Source organism: Chrysemys picta, chromosome 10, assembly GCF_011386835.1.
Source record: "Chrysemys picta bellii isolate R12L10 chromosome 10, ASM1138683v2, whole genome shotgun sequence".
Lineage (NCBI taxonomy): Eukaryota > Metazoa > Chordata > Testudines > Emydidae > Chrysemys > Chrysemys picta.
This window is the reverse complement of record NC_088800.1, coordinates 44,539,963-44,561,629: the sequence shown is the minus strand read 5'-3', so window position 1 is coordinate 44,561,629 and position 21,667 is coordinate 44,539,963. Positions and strand designations below refer to the sequence as shown.

The 21,667-nt window shown below is 45.3% G+C and overlaps 1 protein-coding gene across 22 annotated transcripts in view; it reads right to left on the bottom strand.

The window, feature by feature from the left end:
- Window positions 1-21,667, bottom strand: part of BBS4 (Bardet-Biedl syndrome 4) — a 142,194-nt gene that overhangs the window by 68,558 nt on the left and 51,969 nt on the right. For all 22 annotated transcript variants that reach the window (XM_042851605.2, XM_065558568.1, XM_005280992.4 and 19 more), the window contains 6 exons: window positions 12,991-13,054; window positions 11,874-11,985; window positions 11,089-11,161; window positions 8,465-8,518; window positions 2,452-2,579; window positions 854-908 (listed from right to left, as the gene is read on the bottom strand). In XM_042851605.2, coding sequence (XP_042707539.1) covers window positions 854-908; window positions 2,452-2,579; window positions 8,465-8,518; window positions 11,089-11,161; window positions 11,874-11,985; window positions 12,991-13,018 — 450 coding nt within the window. In that variant the 5' untranslated portion in view covers window positions 13,019-13,054. The remainder of the gene's footprint in view (window positions 1-853; window positions 909-2,451; window positions 2,580-8,464; window positions 8,519-11,088; window positions 11,162-11,873; window positions 11,986-12,990; window positions 13,055-21,667) is intronic.

Sequence of the window (21,667 nt, the reverse complement as noted above, 5' to 3'; positions counted from 1 at the left end):
ACTCAGGAATTACACTGGTATAATTAAAATATAAATTCAACCCATGGTGACTCGTGTTGGTCCAGGAATTTATTCAAACTCCATTACCTTCCTCCTCCCCCACAACTGCACCAGTGCCTATTGACAGAAGGGATCTAACCCTGCTGTGATTCATGGAGACAATCAAGACTGGCAAAGTATTTGGAGTGAATTTTGGAGTCCAGGGATGTGACACCACACTGCGACTTTCCTTGTTTGTGGTGACAGTTGTGCAAGTTTCTGCCATGCTACTCTGCCCAAGCACCATACTTTGCTCTGCCTCTCCTGCTCCCTCCACAGCTCTACTGATGTCCTTCAATCTTGGCCTGCAGCCCCCTTGAGCAAAGGATGACAGCTGTACCAAATACTGCAATGAGGAGGTAGTTTGGGAGACAGATGATCTTTCACTCATGACCCAAGTCCCTAGTGATAAACGTGCCTGTGTTATTTAAATCAATTCCAATTTTCTCCAAGGTGCATTAGTGTTAAACAATTTCATGGCTGCTTTTCTAGGAGAATAACTCGCTAAGCTCCATCCCCAGAAACAAGGTAATGACTAGTCATGTTTTATTGTACTTGGGAGAATGAGTAACACAATTAGGGCAGTAGCCAAACAGAATTCCTGCTCTGGCTCAGAACCAGAAAATCAAGTTACTCCCCTTTGGGAGCCAAATGAGAAAAGAAGAGACAGAGGAGCAAGCCACATCTTGTCTGATGTGGCCTTTTGAGAAATATGTCAAACTCACATGGAGATGAATAGAAATTTACTCCATATGCACCTGCCAGGCCATTTAAAATATAATTAGGTCCACATAGTAGCAACAGTGTTTAGTACCTGCAAATAGAGTAAACCCAGGGTCGTAAGGAGCTCTGTGTTTTCTGGAGAAAACCTGAAATACAAAACCCAAAGTTTTACAATGTCTTGGCAGTACTAATACAAGGTGAAGTATGGAACCCCCGAGACTCCACTCAATGTAAGAAATATCCCTCTTACTACTGCTAATATAACCAACTAATAATATCACCCTCACCACCACCACGTGGTGTTTATGGCACGTATTATATCTGAGCACCTCAAAATGTTTTACAAAAATTAATCTCTCCTCATGCCCCTCTGGGAAATAGGTAGTATTTTATGTGGGTAAAATGAAGTGCAGGAGGTTAAATGACTTGCTTAAGATCTCTCAGTGAGTCAGTGTCAGAGCTGGAAACAGATCTGCTTTAACCACAAGGTCACCTTTCCCAAGGCAGAATGCAGGCGATAGCTTTGTGGTTGATGGGTAACATACACTACCCCATTCAGCTGAATGGAGAACACCACTGACTCACACAAAATGGACACTTACAACGAACGTGTCACGTGTTTTCAATTGCAGTTTGTGATTCCCAAGCCCTCACCTCTAACTCTACCTCATGTACAGTTTTGTAGGCTCTTTAAAAAGCTTCCCCATTTTCAAGGCCTTTCAAGCAAATAATAAATATAATGAATAATGAGCAGCAAAGAGAGAAAAAGCAGGTTGGGGATACCACATACTAATGAACTAGCTGCTTATACAGAGAGTTAGGTTCCAAACCCCAGTTTGGAAGGTGCATTGTGCTAACACCTATAGGTCTCAACCAGGTTGAAATCCCATTGTGCAAAGTGCTGTACAAGGATAAAGCAAGGACTGTCCCTTTCTCAGAGTTTGGAATCTACAACAGGCAAGGCATACTTAGGTTGTAAGGTCTTTTTGTTCTCTGTTTGGTTATGATAATACAAATAATAAATTATACCACCACTGACAGGTGGATGAGAAACAGGAGAGGATTGGGTAACAAAAATAGGCTGCTTTAGCTCAGACTAGCTGTGTGCACAGTTCCAATGAACAGCAGTAATTGCTAGTAGTCTTTCCTGGATATTTGTCCACTATGCAAAACCACTGCTAATTTAGCTGGTGTGGGACAATGCAGATCAGGATTGAGGGACTGGGCTGGAAAACTCACAGCACCAGCCTGGCTCTAGCCTCACTTTTAGACCCTCACTTCACCCAGTGAAGTATATAACAATCCAGTAAGTTCAAAATGGTCGTTGATTGCTCACTGCTCTTGCCAACAGTAAAGCTGTGACAGTCGTGAGTAGCAATCATTCAGCTCTGTGTTTCAGGCTTCAGCACATGAATCATGGGATTTGAGAAGGGGATTTTGTATACATTTGCTCCCAGCACCTCCATTCATGGGTCTTCCACTCTTCTCTTGGCAAGGGCTTCAAAGAGGTACCTCTGTTTCTGACACATTGTCAGCTGGAGTAAGAGTACTGCAGCCAAGAGCAGAGATGGTCACATAGCTGGGAAATTCCAGATCTGCCCGGAAGCACTGTCATTTTAAAAACATAAGACACGTTCCTGAATTCACCAATCAAAATTCTCCTAAGAGGTGGGGGGATGAAATTCTTACTCCACTGCTTTCTTATAGACTTCGATGGCTTTGTCGGTCTCCCCTTGCAGCAGGTGAATTTTTCCCAGCATCATGTATGTCAGATCATGCTTGTTGAGCTGCAAGGCATCATTCAACTGGTCTTTCGCCTACACACAAAACCATACACAGAACAGAGAGAGTAAAATCAATGTGGTTGCAGAGTTCACAGTGAAGCAATGACCCAAAAACTGTCAGCTGTGAGCACCAACCCTCGTGTTACTACATGGAGAGGAAAGGGATCAAAGGTTCCAGCCAAGCTTGAAGAATCTTATTATAAAGGCCCAGCCTATGAGGTGGTTGTTGAAATAAGCTCTGCAACAGGAGTCATGAGTTTTTAGGGAGAGCACTTCAAAGCTGAGCACTTCAAGCCAAAGCAAAACATATTGATCTGCCAAGAGAGTACAGAGGCCTGTTTGTTCCTGTACAGTATCCGAGATCCCTTGGGGGCTGCTAAGTTTGTTACCTTAACATATGCATTTACAGTTCACTTCTCTGCAAAATGCTCATGCTACCAAAGAGCCAGGATTGCCATGTAAATGCAGAAAGAATTCATCAGCTCTAGCCAGGCACACGTAAGTCCCCTCCAATGGGGAACACTTCCAAACTCTTGTTACTATAACATCTTCCTCTTCCTTCCAAACTGAGCCAGTGGGAGGGCAATAAAAGTTTGCAGCTTTCTAGCACATGGCACATTAAAAGAAGAGATGCTGACAAGGTAAAAGACAGAAACAGCCAGCAGTCTCCAGGGGCTTCATTATATTTTATACGTCCATGTGATGTTATGTAAGAAGTATGCACTCCCCAGAGGTAAGGTTGTCAGACTAATGGGACACTTTATAGCATAACAGGTCCCAAATTTGAGGTACCTTTTTCTTTCAAACGTAGTCTCATATACATATATTTTCCCCATAAGCCAAATGAATGAACAGACATCATCACAGATGGCAGGTCCCAGATATGGACCTACCTTCTAAACATCTCGCTGTTGCTTTGCAATGATAGGGAAAGGAGTATGAGTAGAGCCCTGCACACGTGTAGATGCGGACATCCACGAACCATGTTTGCAGATTGCAGATCAGATGCAGATACAAATTTTGTATCCGTGCAGGGCTGTAAGTACGAGCTCAACACGAGGATTGCAGTATTCTTAATAAAAGCAGTTTTAAAGGAGGCCTGACTTAAGTACAACCTAGCTGTGATGCCGACTGTAACAGATACAGTGAGTCCACCACCCTGCTTGATGGTGCACTTGGATTGTGTAATTCAATACTGATTTTAAGATGAATACAGCTCCCACCTGAGGCAGCAGACAATATTTAATCTCTGCCAGGGATTGATTGGTAAGAGAATTTTTACATTTTTAGAGGCGGGGAGTGGGAAGATCAAATTGGGAACCGATCGTTCCCTTGAAATGCTGTGTTTTCCATCTCAAATGGACACCTCACAAAATCAACACCAGCAGCTCAGTTCTCATCAGGGGAAGCCATGCAGTGACATCTAAGTGAGTAGCATAAAATGACATGTTTGGAGGGAGTGCAAGAGGATCGAGAGTCCAATTTCAAGTTTCCTAGGTGTTCTTTTATTAGTTGCTAAGCGCCAGAAGCACTGCCAATGCATCCACCCCCATCCAGCCACTCCATAGCAGCGGGGCTGCTCTGTGACCTCTGCTCCAGGCTTCCTGTGGGAGTAGCTTCCACACCACTAGCAAGCCCATGCCATGGAGGCAGGGAAAAGAGGTGAGCCCCTCCAGCTCAGCTGCTCTGCAGTGTACAGGACCCCTTGGTACCTCCAACATGGAATCTCCAAATCCTGCCCTCAGCCCTGTGCAGAGCCCTTCCTCAGCCCCTGAGAACTTCCCACCACTGAGCCCAGCTGCTTGGACCGTATGCTGGGGCCAGGATTTCGGCCTTACACCATTCCCATCTTCAGGAAGGTACATCCCACGGGTTATAACCACCTCCATGAGGCTAGAAACTCATCTACACCTTTGTAAAAGGCTCCAAGACAGGAGGAGCATCCCCTCATGTCAGAGTGTGGTTTGTTATCCAGCTAGACAGGCAAACTCTAGGGGTCATCTCAGAATAGCTAGAAGTCTTCTTTGAAAAATGGAAATACTCTCTGGAAAATTCTAGTTCAAACAAGGCCTATCAGACCCTGTCTAGACTAGACTTCTTGGTCGCTTTGTAACCCAAGTTCACTGGTTGCCAGTTTACTCAAGTTAATTCCCACAACTGCAATGGCAAATATAAACACCCCACATTGCTTTTAAACAGGAAATGAAGTTTATTCTATGGCTTAGCCTAGAGTGAAACACAAACATTTGGGAAGATGTCCACATTTGCAGTTATAGTCCTGTTGGTTAACTTGAGTGAAGTGTCAATCTTGAGTTACAGCATGACCAAGAAGTCTAGTTTAGACAGGGTCTGGGAGGCTTCCACCATCCCCTTTCGGCCACCTCCAAACCTCACTTCAATCTGCACACTGCCAGGGGGATACATCTGTTAGTTAGAGACTCATTAGTGGCTGATTTGTAAAGGGTTGAATGCCAGAATTTTACTGATGTAGCTGCTCTTGTGAGTTTATAAACAGAGAGCTCTATTGTATTAATGTAGATCAGGGGTAGGCAACCTATGGCATGTGTGCCGAAGGCAGCATGTAAGCGGATTTTCAGTGGCACTCACACTGCCCTGGTCCTTGCCGCCGGTCCGGGGGGGGTGGTGGAGGGGGGAGCTCTGCATTTTAATTTAATTTTAAATGAAGCTTCTTAAACATTTTAAAAACCTTATTTACTTTACATTCAACAATAGTTTAATTATATATTATAGACTTGTAGAAAGAGACCTTCTAAAAACATTAAAATGTATTACTGGCACACGAAACCTTAAATTAGAGTGAATAAATGAAGACTTGGCACACCACTTCTGAAAGGTTGCCAACCCCTGATCAAGGCTGGTGCAAGGATATTTTGTGTCCTAGGCAAAACTTTCACCTTGCGTCCCCACCCCCACTCCTTGGAGCATCGCTTATTATAAAAACTTTCAAAAATGAATACGGTGGAGTTATACCTTACGCGGGGGTTAGGTTCTAAGGTCAGCGAGGAAAATCGCATATAGTGAAATTACCATGAAGTACAGTACACACAGTATACACAGTATACACTAGAACAGGGGTCCTCAACCTACGGCACATGTGCCAAAGGTGGCACGCGAGCCGATTTTTTTTTTAATGGCAGGCTGTGGGTCCCGGCTGCCGCTGAGCCTGCTGCCGACCTGGGGTTCCGTTCACTCAGCCGGCAGGGGGCTGAGTGGGGCCGGCAGTGGGCTGAGCAGGCCAGCGGCCAGGACCCTAGACCAGGAGCGGGCTGAACTGCTCAGTCTGGGGTTTCATCCACAGGCTTCTGCCAGCTGGGGTCCCAGCCGCCGGCCCTGCTCAGCCCACTCCCAGCCGGGGTCCCAGCCGCCTGCCCCACTCAGCCCGTGAACGGAACCACAGGCTGATGGATGGAAGCCTGGGTGAACAGAACCCCAGACCATTCACCCAAGCTGGCAGCGGGCAGAGTGGGGCCAGCTGCCAGGACCCCAGCTGGCAGCGGGCTGAGTAGGGCCAGCTGCCGGGACCCTGGCTGGCAGGAGCCGGCGGACCGAACCCCAGACTGGCAGCGGGCTCAGCGGTGACCGGGACCCGCAGCCTGCCATAAAAAAAAAAAAAAAAAAATCAGCTCACGTGCCACCTTTGGCACGCGTGCTGTAAGTTGAGGACCCCTGTTCTAGTGTATACTGTGTGTACTGTACTTTATGGTAATTTTCACTATATGCGATTTTCCTCTTATGCTTTGACCTTAGAGCCTAACCCCCGCGTAAGATGTGACTCCACTGTAGTGTAAAAAAAAATTTTGGGCCCGCTTTTTGGCACCCCCAAATCTTGGCACCCTAGGTGTCCGCCTAGTTTGCCTAGTGGTTACACCGGCCCTGCCCCTGATGTAGATGGAATAAATAGGCCCAAAGAATCAAAAGTGTTAACATGACCGTCAGAGTAGGTCTACACTGCAATTAGACACCCTCCCCACTCGCAGGGTCCCACAGCTCAGGCTTCAGCCCAAGCCTAAATGTCCACACTGCAATTTTACAGCTCCACAGCCTGGGCCAGCTTGCATGGGCCAGCTGTGGGTGTTTAACTGCAGTGTAAATATACCCTAACTGTGCAACATTAAACAGTTTTAAACAAGGCTTAGGGTTTGGTATACAGAGACCTCAGTCTGCTTAGTGCCACGGTAAACACACCATTAAAAATTCTTTGTAACCTTTCAGTACAGAAACAAAAAGGAGGGAAAAACACCTAAAGCATTAGAAATTAAAAGTATTAAGTGAGGCTTTCATTTTAACATCCCTTGTTCCTTTGTTTGAAAGTCTCCTAGATGGTATTAAAGATGGTAATAACTGTCCTTTGGGGGAAAAGACAAGTTAGTTGAGATGGGCTGGAGCTGTCATTAAAGTCTGATCCTGTTTCCTAGAAGGCAAAACAAGACAAACACATAGAAGGGGAAAGAAAAGAACAGCAAAGATAGGAAATGCAATTTCGGTCTCTGGTGTTGATTCTTACTTACAACCTCACTGCTGGAAAAACACAGGCCCAGCGCACAGTCTTATCAGCTACTGAGAGAGTTGGCAAACTTGCACCAGCATCAGGCTATTTAGGGCATTGCTTTTACTTGCCTCTTTGTGGTCACAGATTTACAGAAGTGTTGCAAAATATTCAGTTTTGGCCAGCTAAGCCATACTCTTATTAGACATAAAGCAAGAGAAAGATAGGAAAGAGAAGAAATAAGTTGGGTCAGGAAAAGAACACACAAGAAAGGGTGTGGGGCAGATGAAGTCTCACATCCCAGTTAGTGTTCAAGATTTAGCCAAGCCGATGAAGGTAGCAGTGTCGTCCGGGTCCCTCTTTCTGGCTCAGTCTGGTCAGGCCATCTCTCAGTATTAGGATGAAGAAAGTCTGGGGTCCCTGGAGATGGTGGGGATGGCAGCCATGATAGTGAAGCTTGCTCCTTTCCTGTCTGTCAGTCAGCATTGCGGTAGCCCCTCTGCTTATTTTCATCTCTCAAAGTCTCTTTTTGAGAGCCCCACAAGTCAAGTTATGGGCAGATTATCCCGTCATTATTTCGTCCACCAATTAGGCCTAATTTCTAACAGACCTACTTTGGTTCACGGATTTCCAGTCCCACACTTCTCTTGTTTACTAGGCATGATCTCAACAATCCTTGAGGTATGTCAATAGGCCGTTTTGTTTGACTAATTTAGATTTGTGTCTCCATTTTGTACCTTTTCCCATCAACATTTATTGGTATTGTGACATTTTATAAAACTTTCACTCACTTCTTATAGTTGCACTCACAATTAGGGTACACCTCTACCTCGATATAATGCTGTCCTCAGGAATCAAAAAATCTTACCGTGTTATAGGTGAAACCGCGTTATATCGAACTTGCTTTGATCCACCGGAGTGCGCAGCCCCGCCCCGCCGGAGCACTGCTTTACCACGTTATATCCGAATTTGTGTTATATCGGGTCGTGTTATATGGAGGTAGAGGTGTAAATTTGTAGACTCCATTATCACAACAGATCAAACATTTGAAACAGCTAAGAAACTAGACTGACTGTACGTGATCCCTTTATTAGTAAAACTACTGAAAAGAGAATCTCTAGTGATGTCTTAAGGCTTGTCTATATGGTGGGGTAATGCGCACCAGAGGGGTATGAACTCTACAGCACGTGAATTCTGTTGCACACTATCTGACCTGTGTAGACCCCGCTGGTGCACACTAAAACTTCCCTAATGTGAGAAGTTTTAGTGCACACCAGCAAGGTCTACACGGACTAGTTAGTGCACAACACGTTGGTACGCATTAGAATTCACACCCATATGGTGTGCCCTGCCACACCACGTAGACAGGCTCTCAGTGATGTTGTTTGGACAAGACAAGCACTCAAGTTACCTTGTTGAAATGCTTCAGGTACATGTAGCACACGCCCAGGTTGTGGCAGATCTCCTACGTATAAAGGAAAAAGCTGCATAAGGGTGAACTTGACACTGGATAATCAGAAAGAGACTAGTAACAGTTATTGGTTTGGATGGGAACCTCCATGGACTTTGTAGTTCAAAGAACTTGCTACACTTCAGCCATTTTGATAATCTATTTGGTTTGATCCTCAGCATAAAGAAGAGTACATCCCAGGGGAGGTGACAGCAAGAGAGCAGTGAGGATAAAAGAGGGAAGGCCTGTGCAAAGGGATCTATACTTGGCTGAGACTGCACTGGATTCCCAGTGGGGAGATATGAATCCATCACATGTGACCTCTATTATACCAAGAGGCCCTCTCAAAACATCCCTAGCCTATGATAAACACAATTTGAAAGTGGACCTAGCTGACCAGAATACAGGTCCTGTACCAGAGAGGCTGAAATCCTTTCAGCATGCTAAATATGCTGGTGGCACCATAGGAAACATTTACACCAATCCAGTTCACGACTAAGAATTTGTTAACAGACAAGCTACATGCTGTCTTTTCCCATTCTGGGGGATGTGAGGCGCAATGCCAAGCAGCAGAGCAACCCCATAAGTTTCCCTTCTTCCTCTGCTAAAAACATACCCCACTTTACTAGTGTAGAAATTCTCTACATTCCCTAGGTAGATCTCTAGCAGGGAGAATGCAGTCTATGGAATATTTTACCCTCCTATCACAACAGAATGGCCCTCTCCTATGCACAACCCTTCCAGTTGTGAAGAACGGTAAAGACACAAAGCGCAATTCAAGGCTGGATTGAGTTGGTAGGGTGCTTCCATACAAGGAAAGTGAAAGTATCAACTCTGACTCCAGCACTGAGTGTGTTATGGAGATACCTGTTGATGCCTGCCAGATGGGGTAGTAAACTATAGGTTTAAAGCCATGCCCAGCACATGCCACAGATAGTTTGTTTTCTTAGGGCAGGTCTACACTGCAATCAGGAGGTATATTTGCAGCACTTGGAGACATACTCAAACTAGCTTTAATCGATCAAAGCCAGCTCGAGGAACAACAGCAGTGAAGCTGCAGCAGCATGGGCTAGCGCCACCTGCCTAGGATGCAGCTGCTGTCCCTACTGCCATGGCATCACTGCTATTGTTACTCGAGCTAGCTAGATCAAAGATAGCTGGGGTGGGCCTACGCACATTGCAATCACATCTCCTGACTGCAGTGCAAACCTATCCTTGGGAAAGAATGGGGTTGAAAGGCAATCCATTTGATAAAAGCAGAGCTGGGTGACAATTTTTGGCTGAAACATTTTCCAGTTAAAAATGCAGATTCAAAGACCCCAAAATATTTCCCAAATTACTGTTGGTTTTGACAAATTGTTTCAGTGGAAAAAAATTTTTTTTTTTAAATCAAAATGTTTTGATTTTTCAGTTGGAAACAACTTGCATGTAGAAATTTCCTTTATTTTTATTTTAAAACAATCAAAAAGGTTTAAAAATGGTCCAAATGTTTGTTTACGCTGAAACATTGCTATTTTGTCAAAATGAAACATATTGTTCAACCCAAAATTATTCATTTTCTTTTTTAAAACACTCTTTGATTCATCAAAAATTTAAAAAACCCACTTTCGTTTTGGTTTGACCTGAAACTATTTTTAGATTTTTCAGAATTACCAGCGTCCTGAAACGTCCATCATTTGCACAGCTCCAGGAAAAAGTTGTACTCGCTGTTCAGCACAGAGTGGGTGGGAGAAAGCAGTACCAAATACCCACAAATATTGGGCCTAATTTATAGAAGTGCTGAACACCTAAAGGCACAGATGAAGTCAATGGGAGCTGCAGGTGCCTGAGCCTCTCGGAATCAGGCCCAATACATTTTGTTTTAAGCGTGCATATGATCAATGGCTTGCAGCATGAGAGCTCATGTGCAGAAACACAGCACTTCCCTTGGAGGCTGTTCTCAAGGATCTGTGAACCACGACCTCTCTCTTTCCTCACCTCCCGCCAGCTCACTTTACACTCATTGCTCTTTGTAGATCTCTTCTTTCAGCTCTTCTCCTACTTGGGAGGGTTTTATTTATTACTAGTCCTGTAACAGTGGACCTGAATTTTACAAAGACAGACAATACTCAGTGCAGCCCATCGGTTATTTGGGGGTGGTTTTACACTACTTTAGGTACCAGTGGAACAAGTTACCCAATTACCCACAGGATGGTGAGGAATAGCTCAGTGGTTTGCGCATTGGCCTGCTAAACCCAGGGTTGTGAGTTCAATCCTTGAAGGGGCCATTTAGGGCTCAGGGCCAAAAATGTGTCTGGGGATTGGTCCTGCTTTGAGCAGGGGGTTGGACTAGATGACCTCCTGAGGTCCCTGATATTCTATGATTCTATATCAGTGGTACTGGAGGGTTTCTGGACTGGACAGGTGCTTTCCGTATCTACCCTTGAAGTAATCTAGCTCAGTGTGTAATCTAGCTCATGGCTATGCAGGGTTTGACTGGAAGGCTGATTTCCTGCAGAATACAAACATGTTGCATGGGTCTATGTTTGACTGTGCCTCAAGAAAGATTTTAGTGAGCTACATATGGCAAAAGGCTCTGTACTTACCCAATCCTTCTGGTTGAGTTTAGCTGCTTCATTGTATACTTCAATAGCTGCTTTGTGTTTCCCCAACAGAAACCTGTGAAAGAATTTCAATTTTTACTTTTCTCTGCCCTTTAAGTGTGAAGCCACACTGTGCAGCCACCAACCTACCAGCCAAGGAGAATGATATTATTTACATACCCCAAAGGTCTGCATACTGCTTTGCAATCTACCAATGACATATATCTGTCCTAAGAAGTCTACAATCTAAGTAGGAAGAGGATCTCTTTGTAGTAAGTCAATGCTGATCTCTAGCAAGCCAGAGGATTACTGATGAGAGAAGTGAGTGCTCCCTTCATCGGCATGAATGCACTGCCTCTGCAATACTCCCTTGATCCAGGGAGAAAGGCACCTAAGAATCTTTGCAAATCTGGGACTAACTCCCACAGAGACAGGTGCCCAACACAATCACATGCACACAGGCAGGGCTCAGTGGTACAAACCTGCACAGCACATACCTGCATTAACAGCTCTTGATCTAATCATCAGTATTACTTTCCCCCCCAAGCATTAAAAATACAACGAAGAAAAAAGTCATGAAAGAGCATCAACGATTACAACTAGACAGATGCACTGTGCTAGAGATCCTAATTTAATAGGGAGTTCTCATCTATGGAAACCAATCTAAGTGCCGATGGTGAGGAAATATACTTGGGATCTAAATGGTATTAACTTTGCGTCTGGAACAAAAACAAAGCTTGCCATGTACTGTGTGACACTTCAGACTGTAGGAATAAAATTACACTCACAATGATCGCGCCACCTGTTTGAGGTTGTCAGCACTCTGAGGATTTAGAATGGAACATGTCTGAAAAAGTTCTAGGGATTCTTGAATCTTCCCTTCTAAACGAAGTATCAAGGCTGCAAAGCAACACACACAAGGCAAATTAGTCCATTACCCTGTAGGGAAGACAAGCTGCATCACTGGCAGGTCTCGACTGTACAGGGAGGACAGATGAACTGTAACAGTTTCCACTTAGTTGCTCCCTCTATTACAGCAACATAACCAGAAACTTTCATTTGAGCGGGCTGAGGTGCCAGCGCTGACTGAGCTAGGGTGCACACAGGAAGGACTGTGTTTGCTTCAAGGCTGAAAACCACTTTAGAGGGGAGGGAGCCCTAAGTCTTCAATAACAAAAAGTCTGAAATTCTCTTAGCCCCTGAAATGCTCCAGTGTACTGCAATTTGAACTGCAGCACTGATGCCCACTGAAGACCTTCAGATCATCCCCCCGCCTGCATTCTGCCAACATGACACAGGGAACTTCAGCCTTCAGGGCCATGTTCCTTTACATCTCTAGAACAGATTGTGGTACTCTAAAGAATCGAGGGTGGTTTGAGATTATGCTTTTCATTTTCATAACATTCCAAGGCAATGAATTGGCACTGGTTATGTTCTGACTGTGTAAGCAAATACAGCAGCCACTGCATACTGAACATTAATGCGTCCTTAAAGGAAACCATAACCAAACAGTTACCTTAGAGAACATGGCTCTAACAAAAAACACATTTCACATGACACAGTCAAATGCAGAGGGCCAATTATAACCAGAGCCAAGCATCAGCCGTTCCAGGAAGATCTGAAGATATCAGGTCACCAAGAAAAACCCATGTACTCACAAGAACCACCAATCCTCATCTGTTCATTAAAGTGATAACCCTGGATTTCAAAATTAAACCAGGCAAGTAGAAACATTTCAGAAGTTATCGCATGTCTATTCACTCAACCACATTTTCATTAAATCCTGCTAGAGTTCACATATGGTATTTATATGTGTGGGTTGTTTTTCTTAAAACAGAGAATTGCATTTCAAAGCAGAAGTAACTCAGGATGACAGATTATTTTCATAGTCTTCATCTGGCATACCTTGAACATAGACTGCATATTCACACATTCCCTGAGTCTCGTGGAGTTGCTCTTTGATAGCAATCTGAAACAATGAGGTGAAAATTATATCAAACAAAATTCCTGTCACCAGAGCATCTGTTGGACAGTTGAACATTATTCCCTTATATTAAAGAAATAGGCAATCCAATAATATAATAGTTTACAAAAAACCCTATAAAAATCCTTCAGATATCAGTATTTCAGTAAAGAGAAACTGTATGTTTAAGGTGATGTTTATTTCAGCCTGGCTAAATATCCACGCCAATCTAGTTGGAAAGCATGTTTTCTATGTACTGTGATTAACTCAACTGCATTACACCAGTGCTCATAACACAAAGGCACAATATCTTCAATCTTTAATTTACCCTGAATTTAACAAACTGAATTTGAAAACAAACACCATACAGTGCCTTACTGCACTGCTCTTGCTGATTTCCTTCCACTTATGGATCTGGCAAAGGAGATACTAGGTAACTTCCGCATGCAATATAACAATAATGTTCATCAATCAGAGTTTGTGCTCTGAGTTGCCCTGTAAAATGACTTCTGAAATAAATGTTTCCACTTCACCCGTCAGCTGTAGCAAATTCCTGGGGATAAACTCCAGTTCTATTAATGTTTTAGACTTCCAAAATTTTAACAATGGTGCTATCAAGAACCATAACTAAATTCTCAATACTTGTAATTTGCAGAGCTCAGCTTTCAAAGAATGTTTATTTCCATCACACAGCACTTTTGCAGTAACAGGACTGGACCTGAGAAACTGAAGGCAGTGTGTGCATGGATGTGTGATTTTTTTAAAGGAATATTTTTGATCACCCTTCTGGATGTGAGGGAAGGTTGTTCACGATAAAGATGGTAACCTACAACAGAAGAATGGGGAGAAGAAATCCAAGACAGAAGCTCTCTATCAGGGAAAGTTTCAGTAGAACCCCTTTACAGTCTATATGGGAGAACTGCACTGGCAGTACTGTGGCCCTTTTACTATTGCTCCCTTCATTCCTATTGCCAAAGATAATTAGATATTCCCCAGAGAAAATCCCACATGGAATCTATAAAAACATCCCGTGCTAACAGAGGCCTCCACTCGAGGTGCTTTGTGAAGAAATGAATAAAAGTGGAGCAGCTGCAACTGAATCAACAAAAGCAGAATGAACAAGTGATACTTCTTGAAGTAAGGGGAGGAAGGAACTGATAAAAGTGTCAAACCCTTACTGGCTATGTTCATGTGACTGACGGTCTGGGATCAGGCTGGAGATACTCCATGGTGTCAGCTAATCTGAAGATTTCATTCTACTATACTCTGGTCATGTAACAGAATGAAAACATTTCAAAAACCAGATTGGACCTTTGAGAGGACAAGGAGTATAACTAAGAATTGATTGCACTGATCTTTCACAGAAGAAGGGCTCTGAGGTTTCTCCCTCACCCACAAACTGGCTCCTTAGGAGTGGAGCAGATTGGAGTGGGAGAGGTGGAAAGGGGATTTTGTCTCTTTCCACTCTAGCAGTAAGTTGGTACTGCTCTGATACTCCTGCCAGCAATGTTATCAGCACCAGCAACCCCCACTTCAAGCAAGGAGCTGAACGAAGGGACTGGAAATAAGGGGCGGGGGGAATTGACCTAAAATCTAGCTCATAAGGAGTTTGAGGGAGTATGAGTGGGGAGGTTATTACAGTGAAACCTTATCACTGTGAAATGTTTTGTGGGGTCGAAAATAAGGACACTCTCACTTTAGCATGTGTGGATGGAAGATGCATATGTTAAGATCCAAGGTGAAAGAAAACCCGGGGTGAGACAGCAAGACAATACAAGAGAAAAGAAACCCCAGGCTGCTCTTCTGCTTGGATTTGTATCTGCTGATCTTTTAGCTAAACAGCCTCCTCCCACAAATCTGTAATTTTGCATTTACAGATTAGATTAGTATTAGATGTTCATAAGATCTCTCACCCATTTCTAAATACCCCATTGTAACACCAGAACTTAACATAACTGTAGTCAGCCATTGTGTGTGTCCAGCAGGGTGACCAGATGTCCCGATTTTATAGCAACAGTTCTGATTTTGGGGTCTTTTTCTTACATAGGCTCCTATTATCCCCCACCCCCGTCCCGATTTTTCACATTTGCTGTCTGGTCACCCTAATATCCAGCCACTGCTAGCTGAAAACCAAACACCACAGAGTCCTAAAAATTATTCCTAGCTAACAGACAAGGACAAACAGCTGCATGTTTGCAGTTTTGCTAATTAAAATGTGAGGAGGGGAAAACGTTAACAAATCATAAAACCATAAAAATAAAAATAAAAATGAATAGCAATCTTGTATTTGGGTGCCTCAAATATATAAGTTTATTATGGCTAGAAACATTAGGAGTTTTTTATTAATAAAAATAATAAGCAATTTGCTAAAACTAGAAAAACTGGTAACCCACTAGGGGTTACTATAAATTATGTGATTTGTAAAAGTTAGCTATAAAAAAGTAAAAGTAAACATCTTGGAATAGCCCAAGGGAGCTTTTCTTTGGGCAAGAAACTGACACCTAAACTCCCCAGCAGCTGGACAGAAGGAGGGCCCCCAGAAGCCTGGCTGTTGATTACTCAAAACCATCTCAAACTTTGGGTAACTATAAAGTTTTGGAATGCTCTAAAACCTACTGCTACAGCATGAGTGTGTGTATGTGCTTGAAAGCTAATAAAAAGTAGTTTTAAGTAAAAGCACTCTTGTTTGTACCAATCATTTATCAGATGGAGCAGCTATGTCTCATGCATTTATTCCTGAAGAGAAACAGTTAAGATCACTATTTTGGGTTCAGAAAGCCCTGGGTAACACCCTCTTATTGATTATGGGAAGCACATTTTTCCATCCACACAGTATTAGTCTCTTAGAGCAAGAGAGGGCAACAGATAGCTCTCTTTTAGAGACATTTGATTAATTCTTTAAGCCCTGAAAAATCACATCACAAAAGTGCTTGTGCTAAAGACAATGAACTATAATCCCAGTTTTTCCTCCCCAATTTTCCTTAACTTGCTGACAGAATTTAGGAATCTTGGTACAAGAACAAACAGGGTGAATTTAATGAATTAAAAACATGTGGTTATTTTAATTATTCCTTCCTTGTGTGTAACAGAAAACGGAGGGGATTTTAAAAATGGATGAAGGGGGAAGAAACTGGATTTGAAGCTGCAAAATAATCTATGAAGATGCACACAATGAAGAGCTAGATTTCGAAGGCCTGGTCTACACTACGACTTTAATTCGGATTTAGCAGCCTTAATTCGAATTAACCCTGCACCCGTCCACACAACGACGCCATTTAATTTGAAATAAAAGGCTCTTTAAATCGATTTCTGTACTCCACCCCGACGAGCGGAGTAGCGCCAAAATCGATTTTAGCAATTCGAATTAGGGTTAGTGTGGCCGCAATTCGATGGTATTGGCCTCCGGGAGCTATCCCACAGTGCACCATTGTGACTGCTCTGGACAGCAATCTGAACTCGGATGCACTGGCCAGGTAGACAGGAAAAGCCCCGGGAATAGTTGAATTTCATTTCCTGTTTGCCCAGCGTGGAGCGCACAGGTGACCACAGATAGCTCATCAGCACAGGTAACCATGCAGTCCGATAATCGAAAAAGAGCACCAGCATGGACCGTACGGGAGGTACTGGATCTGATCGCTATATGGGGAGAGGATTCAATGCTAGCAGAACTTCGTTCTAAAAGACGAAATGCCAAAACTTTTGAAAAAATCTCCAAGGGCATGATGGAGAGAAGTCACAATAGGGACTCAGATCAGTGCCGCGTGAAAGACAAGCCTATCAAAAAAACAAAGGAGGCAAACGGTCGCTCCGGGTCAGAGCCGCGGACATGCCGCTTCTACGCCGACCTGCATGCAATTCTAGGGGGGGCCGCCACCACTACCCCACCTGTGACCGTGGATTCCGGGTCTGGGATAGTCTCATCGGCTACACCTGAGGATTCTGCGGATGGGGAAGAGGAGGAGGAGGAGGACGAGCTTGCAGAGAGCACCCAGCACTCCATTCTCCCCAACGGCCAGGATCTTTTTTCAGCCTGACTGAAGTACCCTCCCAACCCTCCCAAGCCAGTATCCAAGACCATGACCCCATGGAAGGGACCTCAGGTGAGTTTACCTTTTAAAATATAAAACTTGTTTTAAAAGCAAGCGTTTTTTAATGATTACTTTGCCCTGAGGACTTGGGATGCATTCGCGGCCAGTACAGCTACTGGAAAAGTCTGTTAACGTGTCTGGGGATGGAGCGGAAATCCTCCAGGGACATCTCCATGAAGCTCTCCTGGAGGTACCCCAAAAGCCTTGCCACAAGGTTTCTGGGCAGTGCAGCCTTATTCCGTCCTCCATGGTAGGACACTTGACCACGCCATGCTTGCAGCAAGTAATCTGGTATCATTGCCTGACAAAGCCTGGCAGCGTATGGTCCTGGTGTTTGCTGGCATTCAAGCAACATCCGCTCTTTATCTTGCTGTGTAATCCTCAGGAGAGTGATATTGCTCATGGTAACCTGGTTGAAATACGGGAACTTAATTAAGGGGACAGAGGTGGCCGTTCCTAATGGGCTGTTTGCCTGTGGCTGAAAAGAAATCCTTCCTTGCAGTTAGCCAAGCGCAGGGGGGGAAATTGGCCCTGAGCTTTTCGCGTTTGGCTAGCAGGGATCTTCCCTGTTACCAGCCACGCGGTGGGGGGAGGGGTACAGCGATCATCCCAGAGAATTCATGGCGGGAGTGGGGAGGGGCGGGGGGGTTAGTTTGGTTGCTGCAGGGATCTTCCCTGATACCAGCCACGCGGTGGGGGGAGGGATAAAGCGATCATCCAGAGAATTGGATGGGGGTGGTGGTTAGTTTGTTTTCTGCTGCTGCTGAATGTTAACAGGAAAAACGCAGCACTCAACGGGCTTTGCTTGGTATGTGGGAAAGGAGGGCGCAGAAGCCGAAAGACAATGGCTTACCATGGCCGCATGCAAGCCAAATTCTGTTGCCCGGACCTGTGATCTCTAGCAGCAAAGCCACAGGCACTCAGTATTAAGAGGCAAAATGCGACCTTGCACAGAAATCACATGTGCTATGTAACGTGAATAGTGTTGGTCACCGTGAAAGAGTATAAGCATTGTTCTGCAAAATGTATCTTTTTAAAAAATTCTCTCTTTTTTCCCCTCCCTACAGCAGCTGCAAATTCTTCAAGCCTCCCTCCTCCGTCCCGAAGGCTATCACAGATAAGGCGTCGGAAAAAGAAGACGCAAGACGAGATGTTTGCAGAAATCATGGAATCCACCCGCAGTAACAGAGCTCATCTGAATGAGTGGAAGGACACGGTTTCAAAGTATAGGAAAGAAGCCAGTGAATGTGAGGACAGGAGGGACCAACGTGAGGACAGGAGGGACCAACGTGAGGACAGGAGAGACGCTCAAGATGAGAGGTGGCAGCAGGAAGATCAGAGGAGGCAGGATGCAACGCTGGAGCTGCTGCGTGAGCAAACAGACATGCTCCGGCGTCTGGTGGAGCTTCAGGAACGGCTGCAGGAAAACAGAGTGCCGCTACAGCCCCTGTATAACCCCCCTCCCCCCTCCCCGTGTTCCATGTCCTTACAGAGAATGAGTCAATAAAGGGGGCGGGTTTTCATGAAGGAGAAACAAACAGATATTTCACACTGTAGCCTGGCCAGTCATGAAACTGGTTTTCAAAGCTTCTCTGATGCACAGCGCTTCCTGGTGTGCTCTTCTAATCGCCCTGGTGTCTGGCTGCGCGTAATCACCAGCCAGGCGATTTGCCTCAGCCTCCCACCCCGCCATAAAGGTCTCCCCCTTACTTTCACAGAGATTGTGGAGCACGCAGAAAGCAGAAATAACAATGGGGAGATTGGTTTGGCTGAGGTCTGAGCGAGTCAATAATGATCGCCAGCGACCTTTTAAACGGCCAAATGCACATTCTACCACCATTCTGCACTTGCTCAGCCTGTAGTTGAACAGCTCCTGACTCCTGTCCGGGCTGCCTGCGTATGGCTTCATGAGCCATGGCATTAAGGGGTAGGCCGGGTCCCCAAGAATAACTATTGGCATTTCAACATCCCCAACGGTTATTTTCTGGTCCGGAAAGTAAGTCCCTTGCTGCAGCCCTTTAAACAGAGTAGTGTTTCTGAAGACGCGAGCGTCATGAACCCTTCCCGGCCAGTCCACGTTGATGTTGGTGAAACGTCCCTTGTGATCCACCAGGGCTTGCAGCACCACTGAAAAGTACCCCTTGCGGTTTATGTACTGGGTACCCTGGTGCTCTGGTGCCAAGATAGGGATATGGGTTCCATCTATTGCCCCACCACAGTTAGGGAATCGCATTGCAGCAAAGCCATCCACTATGGCCTGCACATTTCCCAGAGTCACTACCTTTCGTAGCAGCACCTGAGTGATTGCTTTGGCTACTTGCATCACAGCAGCCCCCACAGTAGATTTTCCCACTCCAAATTGATTCCCGACTGACCGGTAGCTGTCTGGCGTTGCAAGCTTCCACAGGGCTATTGCCACGCGCTTCTCAACTGTGAGGGCTGCTCTCATCTTGGTATTCTGGCGTTTCAGGGCAGGGGACAGCAAGTCACAAAGTTCCATGAAAGTGCCCTTACGCATGCGAAAGTTCCGCAGCCACTGGGAATCATCCCACACCTGCAACAATATGCGGTCCCACCAGTCTGTGCTTGTTTCCCTTGCCCAGAATCGGCGTTCCATGGATAGAACCTGCCCCATTAACAACATGATCTCCAAAGCACCGGGGCCCGCGGTTTGACAGAATTCTGTGTCCGTGTCCGTGTCCTCATCACGCTTGTCGCTGCGCTGCCGCCGCCGCTGCCTCCTCGCCTCGTTTTTCTGGTCCTGGCTCAGCATAAACTCCACGAGAACGCGCGAGGTGTTTACAATGTTCATGACTGCTGTCTTGAGCTGAGCGGGCTCCATGCTTGCCATGGTATGGAGTCTGCGTGTTCACCCAGGAAAAAAGGCGCGAAATGGTTGTCTGCTGTCCGTGGCTTTCATGCAGGGAGGGAGGGAGGGGTGAGGCTGTACCCAGAACCACCTGCGACAATGTTTTTTGTCCCATCAGGCACTGGGGATCTCAACCCAGAATTCCAATGGGTGCGGGAGACTGCGGGAACTATGGGATAGCTATGGGATAGCTACCCACAGTGCAACGCTCCAGAAATCGACGCTAGCCCCGGTACTTGGATGCACACCGCCGAATTAATGTGCTTAGTGTGGCCGCATACATTCGACTTTATACAATCTGTTTCCCAAATTCGAATTATATAAATTCGGATTAATCCCGTAGTGTAGACATACCCAAAGTGAAGTCTTTGACAATCTCTGTTTACTCTTGGGTAAGTGTGTATCTGCATCACAAAACTACTGAACACAGTCTGGCACCAATGCCTATGCTACTGACTGTATAGGAATAGCAGAGGGTGTCACAGCCTAGGGCTGTGTACAGAAGTTTGTCTTGCATCTGGCCGGCTTCCAAGGCATCAGGATTTAACAGCCAGTACCATCAGTCTCTTATTTCAACAAGCAGTAAAATTTACCAAAAAACCCTCAGAAACACCAAAACAAAATTGGAGGGAGTGGAAGTGTAAAAGTACTAATCAAGTTAACCCTTTCATTTCTGGAAGGTGTAGGTGACGGAACAAGTCATTCTGCAATGATGCTTAGCATCATTGGAAAATATGGGGATTTTAAAAACTCTTTAATAGACAGAAGTCGGGGGGAAAAGTCAGGCAGAATTCAGGTCAAAGTTATGAAAATCAAGAACTAATGCAAAGGAGGATGCCTCTCTCCGAGAGCTGATAAAGAAATGATTGTTGCCATCAGAGTTTACAGATCAGAGTCACTTCTTAGCTAAGCCTTGACAGGGCAACTGTCAGGGCCGGTGCAAGGAAGTTTTGCGCCCTAGGAGAAACTTCCACCTTGCGCCCCGCCCCAGCCCTGTGGCAGCTCCCCACCCCCCCGGCCCGAGGTACCCTCCCCACAGCACCTCCCCCCCCGGGAGCCGCGCGGCAGCTCCTCACCCCAGCTCACCTCTGCTCCGCCTCCTCCCCAAGCACGCCACCCCCGCTCTAATTCTCCTCCCCTCCCAGGCTTGTGGCGCCAAACAGCTGATTGGCGCTGCAAGCCTGGGAGGCGGGAGAAGTGGAGCGGCGACCGCGCGCTCGGGAAGGAACGCTGTAAAAAAAAAAAACGCACCACTTTTTGCCGCCCCCAAATCTTGGCGCCCTAGGCAACTGCCTAGTTCGCCTTAATGGTAGCACCGGCCCTGGCAACTGTTCATTCAATAAACATCTGCGCAATAATGGATTTTTAAGGAATAACCCAAACACTATTTAAACCTCATGGTCTGCAGTGGACTAGATCACTGTGGCTGTGACAATGGGAGGGGCTGATCCACTCATTCCCTCATTCTTTAAGACACTAGACCTTTATATACTTCTTTCTGGAGTCTGCTTTGTGAGTATGTACCCACAAGTGTGTGCACATGAGCACATTCATGAGCAAGAGAGAAAGGGATATCCTTTCGTAGGCCATAGCCCTGACCAATCCTTCTGACTTTGTTCTCAATGTTTCATTTTGTGAGCCACCAAGACTTTACAGACTATT